Consider the following 12,163-nt stretch of genomic DNA (forward strand, 5'->3'; position numbering starts at 1 on the left):
AAATAGCTCTGCCTTCCCTTTTACTCAAGTTTTCCAGTACTAATTCATGAGTTTGATTTTAATTAACACTAACTGAAAAATGTAAATACAGTCTTGCAATACTTCAGCCTCTTTAGCAATCATAAACGAAATATTCATCATGCAAATCAAAACCCACAAAGGATAAATCAGTCTACGTATATAGCCATAGAGTTAAAAAGTTTACTCTTCAACCATATGGCTCAAAGTTTAATCTTATAATGTAGCAGATATCTTCAATCACAGCCTTGGGTCAACTAAAGCCCTGTCAGTGAATTTCAGTCAGTAGAAACTGTGTGGAATCCCATCATATATATATATTTATGCAGAAAGAGAGACAGACAGACAGATGCACACATATTCATTCATCATTAAACATCCATTTGCCATGCTGGCATGGGCTGGCTGGTTCACCAGGATCCGATGAGTTAGAGGACCACATTATGATCTTCCCAATGTCAATCACATTACGGAGAGTAGTGGGGTACTTTTTTTGTGGCACCACCACCAGAGAGGATGTCTTGCAATTTGCAAAACTAAAGGGCTTAAACAAGCCTCTAACGACTGAAGGAGAAAAGATAAGAGGATGTTGAGGAGGTGGAGAAGCTATAAGGAAGCAACAGTGACAGAAAAAAAGAGATGGAGGAGTGATGGATAGCAGTAGGATATCAACAGGTAGATGAAAGGGGTCATCAAGGATGCAAAGGGCGGCAGCAAATATAGGCTTGGCAGCATATATAAATATATATACAGATGTAAATAACCACACAATATATACATACAGAGAGAGAGCCAACAACACATATCTAATAGGGTTGACTGAAACCAAACTGCTGGCTACTTGTAGTTTCCTTACATGAAAACCCAAATTAAATAACTCTACAGTAATAAGCACTATTTTAGTTTCATTTGTTACTAATGTGTGTGTGTGTGTGTGTGAATAAAAACATATACAGGTTAACTGATTACGGGAAGATTCAAATATTTCATGTTGAAAAGATTGTGCTTGGAAACCACTGCATGGTATCCATTTCAGAAATATGTATGTTTCTATATGATAAATAGACCTAGAAGGCTGAGGAACCAAATTTCACTCAAATCACACTCTACAGTCTTAACATGTGCATATATACCAAAATGAACCCAGTGAGACTGATAAAATAAGGAGAGTAGAAAGTAATAGGATAACTAAACAAAAATTGTTGAAGATGGAGGTCCAGCATGGCTGCAATCCAAAACTTGAAATCCGTAAAAAGAATAAAAGATATCTGTGTAGAATAGTGATGCTAAACAAATATTTATGACACCTAATGAACAAAAATATAAATACAATATACTGTTTTGAACTATTACATTCAACAGAGATATAAAGACATGTTCAGAATGTTAAAGATGAAAGCTAACATCCAAGAAATCAAAATATGAATAGAAATAGAATATGTATATAAAATCAACATTACTAACAGGCAAAAAACAAATCTCTAACAAAGTAATGTCAGATGACAAGCACCAGTGGAGTATGAAAATAGAAAAGGAATTCGAAAGTATTTGATAAAAACATACATTTGAATTAAGCAGCAACTAAACAAAAAAGAAAGATAGGTAAACTATCACATCAGAAGTATGTATGTATATATATATATATATATATATATATATATATATATATACGTACATAGACACTACAACGCATGCATATATAGATACACATATAGGTATTAAATAAAAATTTGTAATAAAATAAAGCAGCAGCGCAACAAATTAATAAAAATTAGAATATTTAATAAATAGCAGGGAGGATTCATTTCAAGCCAAGCTAGAATAGAATCATAGGCAGAAGAACAGCAACAGAATTGGTATTAGCAATAAATAATACAAGCTGGCTAGCAGTTAGTCTTTTTTTTTAATTTAATTTTTTTTTTTTGTTGGATTTTTATTTTTATTACTTTTACCCAACCTGAATTGCTGGTAGTCGACAAATAATTTGTGATTTGGTGTGAATACTGGGCTTGTCCATGGTAAGGAGCAGGTAACTCCTCTGGAGCCAAAGTCGTGGTGATGCTGGGTGGTCTGGCACCCCCTGGCATGGAAATAAAAACAGTAGCATGCTACCAATAGGCAAACACATAAAAGCAACATGCAATTATTTTGGGGTTTACAGGGCCAGCACAGCAATAAGAGTAGCAACATATGCTGCATCATGCTGCATGGATACATAAAATGCAATTAATTATTCACTCTTTTGTTTCTATATATACAATACATAGTACAGAATTATAGCATGCTCACGAAACTATGCAAATATAATTCAAGAACTATTATGTATACTGAGTGGAGTTTATGGCCTAATTACTCAGTTAAAAATCAGTATGCTTTGAACAGTGAAATTATTTGGGACACGAAGGTAATTTTTTTTAAAGAGATAAATTCACTAACTTGATTAATACATAGTAGCCATTTGTTTACTACTCCTAAATAAGGGTATAAGCACAGATTAGGTGTAAATATAAGCACACATTTTTTATGTATATACAAGCACACATTAGGTGTATGTACAAATACATAGATATCCATCCAGAATATTCTTTTCTACTCTAGGCAGGCACAAGGCCCGAAATTTTGGGGAGTGGGGTCAGTCAATTAGATCGACCCCAGTACACAACTGGTACTTAATTTATCAACCCTGAAAGGATGAAAGGCAAAGTCGACCTCAGCAGAATTTGAACTCAGAACGTAAAGACAGACGAAATCCACCCAGAATATTGCAGAAGCAATATTCTGGGTGAGTAACATACTGGGTTTATTGAAATATGCCTCAGTTTACCAAGTGAGAGAATAGGCACTCTATCTTTCCCTGAAAGATTTGGTGTTCCAGACTGTCAACCTATTTAGAAAGAGGTTTGGTTTAAATTTGTTAAACATCAAAGAAACTGGAGTTTCTTCTCAGTCCTATGAACACAACAGTTTTGGGAACTACTGTTTGTTCTGATCCAAATGTTTGGGAGTTTAGGGACAGATTTTTAACTGTCACAATTCTTTAATTGGCATAAAAATAAGGCCAGATATAATACAGTTTAATGAATAGAATTAAAAAGTTCATTTATATGTAAAACAGTTTGGATATTGAAAATTTTCAAACAAAACAAGATATATATATAACACATTGATGCCTACATGTGTGCACGTGCCTACAGATTAGACTAAAAAGCATAGAGCTGTGTGTATGAGTATATATCTATGCATAGGATAGGTTGGGTAGGCTAAAAACATGTGTGCATATGTGTGTGAATGTATACAAACATACATAGATATACATATATATATATACACAAACACACACACATGATAAGCTAAAATGTAAACGTATTCCCCTATATAAATATTTCGAGGAAATAAAAATCAACTTCTTTCATAATATTTAAATTTATTGTTATCTTGACAAGTTTTTAAAACATCTTATAATTATTACTTAATCTAATGTATAATTAAAATGATTTTCTGCAGTTAAACTTGAGAGAACAACTTCAAGAAATACTATTGTGTTATATTATTCCATGACTTTGAAATGGTAAGATTTTAATAAAATGACCGTTACTAAAAACTTTAATGTCCTTCAATACTACACTGCTCTCTCTCCCTCCTTTATTACTTTTATAACAGACTACTCTTCAATCACTCAAAATGACCTATTGCATATACTTCTCTGAATTTCATCTTCTCCCTCTCACACACACACATCACCATCATCATTAACATGCATTTTCCATAGTGGTTTGGGTTGGATGGTTTGACAGGAGCTGGAGAGCTGTCAAGGCTCCAATTGTTTGTTTTGGTATGGCTTTTACACCTGGATGCCCTTCCTAATGTCAACCACTTTACAGAGTATATTGGAAGCTTTTTGTGTGGCACCGGCGCATAATATATATATATATAGATAGATATAGATATCTGTGTGTGTGTGCACATAAACACACACACACACCTTCCACCAGAAATCATGTAGAGACTCATTCTGAGAACTGCCATCTTATGAAACACTTTCTCCTATTTCATTTTTGTATTTGGTTGCAAGATTTTTGATGTGAACTCATGCATTAAAACAAATTTTATTTATCTTGTGAAGGATCATTACATCAATAATAAATACATACACAGGTCCAATTTCACTTTTTTAAATTATTAGTCAACAGGTTTATTTACCCAGCCAGCTACAGTAAATCCGCGAGTATAGTCCGCCCTTGAGTATAATACACAGGGGAATTTTAGGGGGCTGTACCTCTGAAAAACCTAAACCATGTGTATAATAAGCACTCCTTCTCTAACCTGTATCAAGGAGGTCTATATAACGTCCTTGGTTTGTAAAAATATATACAGTAACGTCCTTTATTATTATTGTATATATAACATAATGCAAATGTGTAGCTTTTTTGTGCATTTTGTTTGCAGAAAATAAAGAAGTAACAGTAATAATGTTTAATAAATGTTGCTTACTGCAAGTTATGGATTATTCTTTTATGACTTCATTGCTTTCAGGCTTAGCTTAAGGTATTTTTGCGCCTGACATCACAAAATGCATCTGAATAAGCATTGCCAGACAGCAAATACAGACTCAGACATTGCTTAGAAAATATTTTTCACTTTTAACCTCGTATATAGTACGCACAAGGGATTTTGACCTTTAAATTTGGGGGAAAAAGTGCGGATTATACTTGAGGATTTACAGTAATTGATTGCTTATTTAATCAGTCAGTTGTCTGTCAAAGTTCTTTTGGCACTATTTACCACCTCATCAATTATATGCCCTCCCATCTCCAGGTTTGCTTCAAATCTGTCTGGTTAAATGACTAGCCAATTGACTAATAATAAAGTGAAATTGAACCAGTGCATGTTTATTATTGGTATATTGACCCTCTCAAGATACAACACTTCAATTTTATATCAAAATCATATACTTTTGATACACAAAATTAACGAAATCAATTTTGTCTCTCACCATCTAATTAATTCAAAATAACTACCATGACCATTTCTTAGGCAGTACAATTAAAAACAAAAAAAAAAAAAAAAAAAACTTACAAACTACTTTTGTGAAGATTAAATTATGCCCATAATATATGTAACTGGAAGTTGTAAAAATTCCCCCAATTAAAACAACTCCTAATAACTGCTCCACCTTACAAAATCCTATATTTATATTACCATTAAACGATGATAATGATGATGATTCCTAAGTAGGAACCTAAAAAGAAAAAGCACCAAAAAATTTTTACTCTTTGCCATCATTTTTGATATTATTATTGTGCATCCTTATATGTTGCATAAATATTTCATTAAGTGCTTGTTAAAACCCTCAGCTCCAGTTGCCCAAGCCACAATTTTAACTCTATGCTGTGAAAAAAAAAACATTAATAACTCTAATAATTAAATTCAGCCTATTATCATTATATAAAATTATAAAAATGAATAGAATCTACTTACCAGGAACCAATAATAGCATAACAGTTTAACATCATAAACCTCAATATATCAATATCAAAACTGACTAGACATGGGAACCAATTCTTGCCAGAAAGGAATATTTCAATTGAATTGGCCCTTAGAATAATATTTAATTGACCTGAGAAAATTGGAAATAAAATCATTTTGAGAAGATTTCAGGTGAGAATCTGTAAAGAAAGAAAGCTAAATACTGCAAGTTCAGTGCATGTGCTACCATTTCTGCCAATTCCGCCAACCTGATAGCAATAAAATTCAAAAATAGAAAATGCCAGATTTCATAAATGTATGCTTTTAAAAATCAACCAAAGAATTATAGATATTTACCGTTTCAATTAAGGAAAATGCTGTATATAACAATAAAAAGTATGTGTCAACTTTACCTTGCATATGACTTCCTGGAATCTGTCCAGAAACTGCAGGTGGATTTGGACTATTATTGTACTGAGCATCTGGTACAGGAGGAGTAGCATGTGAAAGAAGAGGAGGTCTTGAACTTGTGGGTGGGGGTCCAATTCCACCCATGTTACTTGTGGGGAGTGGTGGTCTTGGAGTTCTAGTCATAGGTGGCATACTCCCAATAGCACTGCTGGTGTTTGGATTTACAGGTCCCATATTATAACCAGGTATTTGCTGATGCTGTTGCTGATTTTGTAATGGTTGAGATGGTAATGGAGGCCTCATAGATCCTGTTGTTGAAGGATGACCGGCTGCAGGGTAAGTAGGTTTGGACTCACTAGAAAAGGGTACAATATTCTGTGGGGGGCCCATGGAATTTTTAGGATACTGGGCAATGGAATTAGGTTCCATACTGCTGGGGCCATTAACAAAAGGCTGTGAAGACATAGGGGGATGAGGAGCACTCACAGAAGAAGGAACTAACATTCGAGGCCCACTATCTGATGGACCATATTGACCAAGTGAACCTACATTTTGGGATGAAGCATAATTATATGATTGCCCTGATGACATTCTGGGAGGCCCACTTCTAACTGTGTTCATAGCTTGAGAATGACCTATAGATGGAGGGCTACTAAAACCATTATAACTATTTGAGAGTGGAGGCAGTTGACCATGTGATTGTGGATGCTGCTGTTGTGGATGCTGCAACTGGGTAGGAGGCATTGAAGTCATCCCACTTGGTACACTAGCTTGTGGTTGGTAATTAGACATTGGAACATTCTGTGGTGGACCAAAAACTCCAGGAGGTGGCCCGCTTTTCATAGGCATAGGCGGTGCTGACATTGCTGAAAAAAGAAAAAAAATCAAGAAAATATATATTAGAAAGTCAGAAAATGCTAAATCAATTTTATCTTAAATTCTACTTCTACCCTACCCTTCATTTTAACAAAATATTTATACAAACCTTGAATTGCAATTAACCAAGTAAATAAATTTGCAGGTTCACTATACAAATATAGAAAGACATTAACAAGGCGTAGGAGTGGCTGTGTGGTAAGTAGCTTGCTTACCAACCACATGGTTCTGGGTTTAGTCCCACTGCGTGGCACCTTGGGCAAGTGTCTTCTACTATAGCCTCGGGCCGACTAAAGCCTTGTGAGTGGATTTGGTAGATGGAAACTGAAAGAATCCCATCGTATATGCTGGTGTATTTACATTCCTGTAACTTAGCGGCTCGGCAAAAGAGGTACTAGTCTTCCAAAGAATAAGTCCTGGGTTGATTTGCTTGACTAAAGGCCACAGTCAAATGATTGAAACGAGTAAAAGAGTAATTAACTTGTATGATATAAGCTCTAATTTCAAACTGAAAAAATAATCAAGGCCCAGTGTAACAGTTAAAGCAGTCACCAAACATGCAACATACAGTAATCATTCGCTATATTACGGTTCACCTATCACGCCCTTAGTATTTTATGGCTTTTTCTGGCTAATATATGTAAATTTATATCATGGGTTTCTGTGGCCGATAGGTATTTATATTTTTTTTGGATAAATAAATCTCAGATGAAATACCAGTTTATTGTGTTTTGATAATTTGAAGAATTTCATACTAAGTTACTTCAGATTTAACAAGAGCAAAAGCATAAACCAAAGGCAAAGTGCAAGATCCATTTACAAGAGTACGAATGGTATATATATATATATATATATATATATAACTGATCACTAGTTGGAACAAAATACACACACCTTTAGAACATAAATAGATTAATTTATTATCCTATGCAAATTTAAAATTGGCTAAATGCTCTCTTTTTAAACTAAATTTTCTAATAATAGTCTATTTTTATTTCATACTAAAAATTATTCAATATTTGAAATTGTCATATTTATAAATTTACTTTACAAAATAATACATGAAAAAAACATTGCATAATCTGTAGTACATTTTACATTGAAAACTATCTTCTTTTATCTTTCCTTTCTTCCAGTCATTTGATGGTAGCCATGTTACAGCTTTAGTCAAACAAATCAACCCAAGTACTTATATATTTTAAAGCCTGGTACTTATTCCATTCGTCCCTTGACAGGGATGTAAACAAACCGACACAGGTTGACAAGTAACGGGGGGTGGGGTGGGGGCAAACACAGATCATATATACACAACAGGCTTCCACACAGTTTCTATCTACCAAATTCACTCACAAGGCATTTGTTGGTCCAGAGTAAAAATTATTCCATGAAAAGTTGCTTGGTAAACAAGTTATTTCAATGAAAAGTAATTCTAATAATGAAATGTTATTCAATGAAAAATCATTCACTATAGAAACAATAATTTATTGAAATGACTTTTGATAAAAGTCATTTCAATAAATTCTTGTTTCTATAGTCAATCAACAGAGATTCAATGAAAAGATGTTGCATAAAAGGTCACGGAACCAATGGAACAATAATATCTAATATGGAAATATATAGTTCCCCATTAAACAATGAAATCATTGTTTCACTGACTTTCGATACAGAGTAATTACATCTTGTACAGTAATTACCTAAAAGATGGATGAGATCCATCTAGCTGACTGGACCTTAATACATTAATACAAAATTTTAAAGTGAATTTCCTATAATCCAGTGGTTTCTCTAAACCAGCAATCCACAACCTATTTTGTGCTAAGGACCGGTTTTATGCAAGACAATGTTTCTACAGTCCAGGGGATCCCTCGCATAAAACACAATAAAGTGCAAAATATATAATTTGATTGTTACATATATAATATATACATGATGCAAAAACAACCTGGAGATAGTGAAAATCAATAAAATAGAAATGAATAAATTATTCAATGAAAATTTAAATCTTCTATTGAAGCTTCTTAGTCCTCTAATAAAATACAAAGCCTTTTAACCTGCAACAACAGTGTTTAGAGACACTGGTTGCTCCAAGTGAAGATGTTACAAATCCTTTAGTCAGTTGTATTTTATAGGTGGATGAGAATTGTCTTGCTTTAAGCTTTTTAAACTCCCATACTACATTTTGCCAATTAAACAAGAGATATCCTTATTTCTCTCTCTGATGGTCACATTGTAGATAATTTTTCTGTCAAGTATTTGAAGAGAGCACATACTTCCATTGAAACAAGAAGATAAAAGGACAAGCTACATCACCTACAATTTCATACTCAATAGAAAAAGAGAAAAAACAGCTGATGCAAACACTTGTATAAAATAAACCTCAAAGATAAAATTTACTTTTTTTCAAAAACAGAAAGCAAACAAACAATGAATAGCTGTAGCTGCCAGAAAATATCAATCAATAAACACTAATACAAACATTGACTTAGTTCAAAAACTCTTAGCAACAAAGCAAATGTTCAGCATCAAATTCCACCAGTTGAACTCAAAATTCAAGAGATCAAAAACCAGTTTATTGCAATACTTCTTATATTTCAATTATTGTGATACATTTTATAATATTGTGACACATCTTAAAAATTCGGAAAATAAAACTTTTATCAATTGATTCCATCAGTTGTTATACTAAGTCTATAACAGTTTCTAAATAATTTAACTATAGACAAGGAAAAGGAGTTAACATATAGACCCATTCACAATATTAGGTATGTAGAAGGGAAGTGGCTGAGTAAAAAGTTATTTTGATAACTTTTTATTAATTTCTGAATACAAATCTATTGAGTCATCCCATAAATAATGCGGTTTTTTTATACTTCTTTTATTTTTCAAAATTAAGATAGTTCTTTTTTGATTTAAAATATACTCTCCTTCATTTTCTACAATGCTTTTCCATCTACCCAGTAGACTTGCAAGGCCCCTCTTCCAAAATTCACTTGTCCGTGACAAAAAATACTCCTCGAGTACTGTTCTGACCTCATCTACAGAATTCACATTTTTTCCATCCAAATGATTTTGAAGACTACGGAATAAGTGATAATCAGATGGGGCAATGTCTGGCAAATATGATGGGGGGGGGGGGCAGTGTTTCCCATTCAAACTGCTCCAGTGCCTTTAGAATGTCATCCTTGCTGTATGTGGTCAAGCATTATCTTGAAACCAAAGATGGTTGTTTTTGTACTAGTGCTGACTTAAGCCACTCAAGCTGCTCGCAGAAAATTTCTTTTGTTATCGTTTGGTTTGGGTTTAAAAGTTCAGAGTGGACCAAACCTTCCATATCCCACCAAACAGATAACAACACCTTATGTGGGTGAATACTTTTTTTAGCCTGGGATGCCAGTGTTTCTCCTTTCCCTACCCAGTCTTCAGTGCTTTTATAGAAAACCCATTTCTCATCACCACTTACTATTCAGTTCAAAAAAAGTTCATTAGTGAGATGTGACGGCAAAGAAGAGCACACATTCACTCACTGCATGCGATTAGACTTGGAAACTTTGTGAGGAACCCATTGACCCAATTTGCTGACTTTTCCGATGGCACACAGGTGTCAATGAATGGTTGAATGACCGAATCCATTCAAGCTTCTCTGCTAGTTCCTCAACAGTTACAATGGGATTTTGTTCCTCCAGGGTTTACAGGATGTCTTTGTTGAGCTCTACAGACCTTCCAGGACAAGGCTGGTCTTCTAGGCTGTAGTTTCCAGCTCAGAATTTCTGGAACCACCATTGACACTGGCTTACACTTATTGTCCAATCCTCATATACTGCATTAATATTCCTCGCACTTTTCATTGCATTGTTGCCTTTATTGACCCCATAAAGCAAAATATGCTGAATATGCTCCTTTGTCACTTACATTATAGCTTTAAAAAAATAACTGTTAAAATTGAACTGCACTCTTCAAAACTTGCACTAAGAATAAGTACAAGGTAAAATTACTACCTGCTTTTATAGTAAGTTGATACAGGTAGTTTATTCCATTCCCCTCTGACTTTTAGTTCATGCAATTGAAAAAAACGCACTATTTATGCAATGACCCAATAATTCAGGCATTAAATTATTCTTGAGCAGAATACTTTATTTTACATCACTTCAGTTCACTTAGCAGTAGGAAAGAGATCACCTGAGAATGTTACCTGCAACAGACTGACATTCTGTCCTGGGGAAGTTTTATTAAAGCCAAGCACCAGCTCTTTAAAATCACTTCAGAGCTCAAGAAGCATTTACGTTTTATATTTACAATAGTAAACATAGTTATAACAAAGAAGTATAACACAGAGGGAAAAAAGCTAGACAGATTTTGACAATAATTATGACGTACTTAAAGTGAGTGCTTTCACACGCACTAATTAAATTTCATGTCATCTGAATATCACTCGTGTCACATGAAATGATGTTGAAATGATAATGTTCCATATAAAGATATCCGAGAAATAATTTAAGTTTGGTTGAGTTATGCTCACTCCTATAAGATAGTGAAATATATTTTAAAATCCTATGGAGAAAAAAGCATAAAAAAAGAATGTGTTAAATAACCAATCTTAAAGGACACTTAACAAAAGACCAAGAAAAAAATTAAGAACAATTAAGCTGAATAAAACTGTTAGAACAAAAAAAAAATGCCAATAAATAACAGATTCCAGCAAAGTGATTACCAATGTGTATCTTTTATGATTTGAAACCAGTCGATAAAAAATCCAAGGTTAACATAACAAATTAGAAGAAAGTTTATCTAGCCAGCTATTAAATAGCTCTGGCTGACATTTGCAAAGCCTACCACGTTAATCTGGTAAAATCAACTGGAAGATAACATAAACAAATCTATAAAACATTCCTAGCTCTTTATAACATGTAACTAACAACAACATTGGAATATAACCCCTGCCTAGCCTGTGGCAAGTTATTCTTTAGATAAAATATTGAGGAATTGCATAGAAGTACTACTTTTGAACAAAGGTCGGATCTTTTCAATTTGATGGCCAGATTTTTTAATTATTTTTTAAAAACTAAACACTTAGAAACTTTGGATACTGGTAGAATGTATCCCATAAAACGGGGTTTACTCTTTACATTTTTGACAAAATTTTGTATTTTAGAAGTTATTTCGTGTTAAAGTTGTCGTATTTGGGTAATTTTAACCAATCAATGACATGTATTCAGCTGAAGAGAATTACAGCTGCTGTTTACAAAAAACAACTTCTGGGTCCCCTCCCCTAACAAAACTTTTCTTTAATAACCCGAAATGTTTTTTATAGCAACATAGGTTTGCTGTATCAGGGTTGATTTGAGGTTAAATAACAACAAAATAATTACTGAGACAGACCAACGATGGAGCCTGT

At 33.7% G+C, this 12,163-nt stretch overlaps 1 protein-coding gene across 3 annotated transcripts in view; it reads right to left on the reverse strand.

The window, feature by feature from the left end:
- The window catches only part of LOC115229014 (protein transport protein Sec24B), an 80,006-nt gene that overhangs the window by 32,750 nt on the left and 35,093 nt on the right, over nt 1-12,163 (reverse strand). For 2 of the 3 annotated variants that reach the window (XM_029799468.2, XM_036506824.1), the window contains exons 2-3: nt 5,898-6,761; nt 1,976-2,098 (exon numbers count right to left, since the gene is read on the reverse strand). In XM_029799468.2, coding sequence (XP_029655328.2) covers nt 1,976-2,098; nt 5,898-6,759 — 985 coding nt within the window. In that variant the 5' untranslated portion in view covers nt 6,760-6,761. The remainder of the gene's footprint in view (nt 1-1,975; nt 2,099-5,897; nt 6,762-12,163) is intronic. The other variant, XM_036506830.1, reaches the window with a different exon arrangement.

This window comes from Octopus sinensis, linkage group LG1 (assembly GCF_006345805.1).
Source record: "Octopus sinensis linkage group LG1, ASM634580v1, whole genome shotgun sequence".
In the NCBI taxonomy this organism is placed as follows: Eukaryota; Metazoa; Mollusca; class Cephalopoda; order Octopoda; family Octopodidae; genus Octopus; species Octopus sinensis.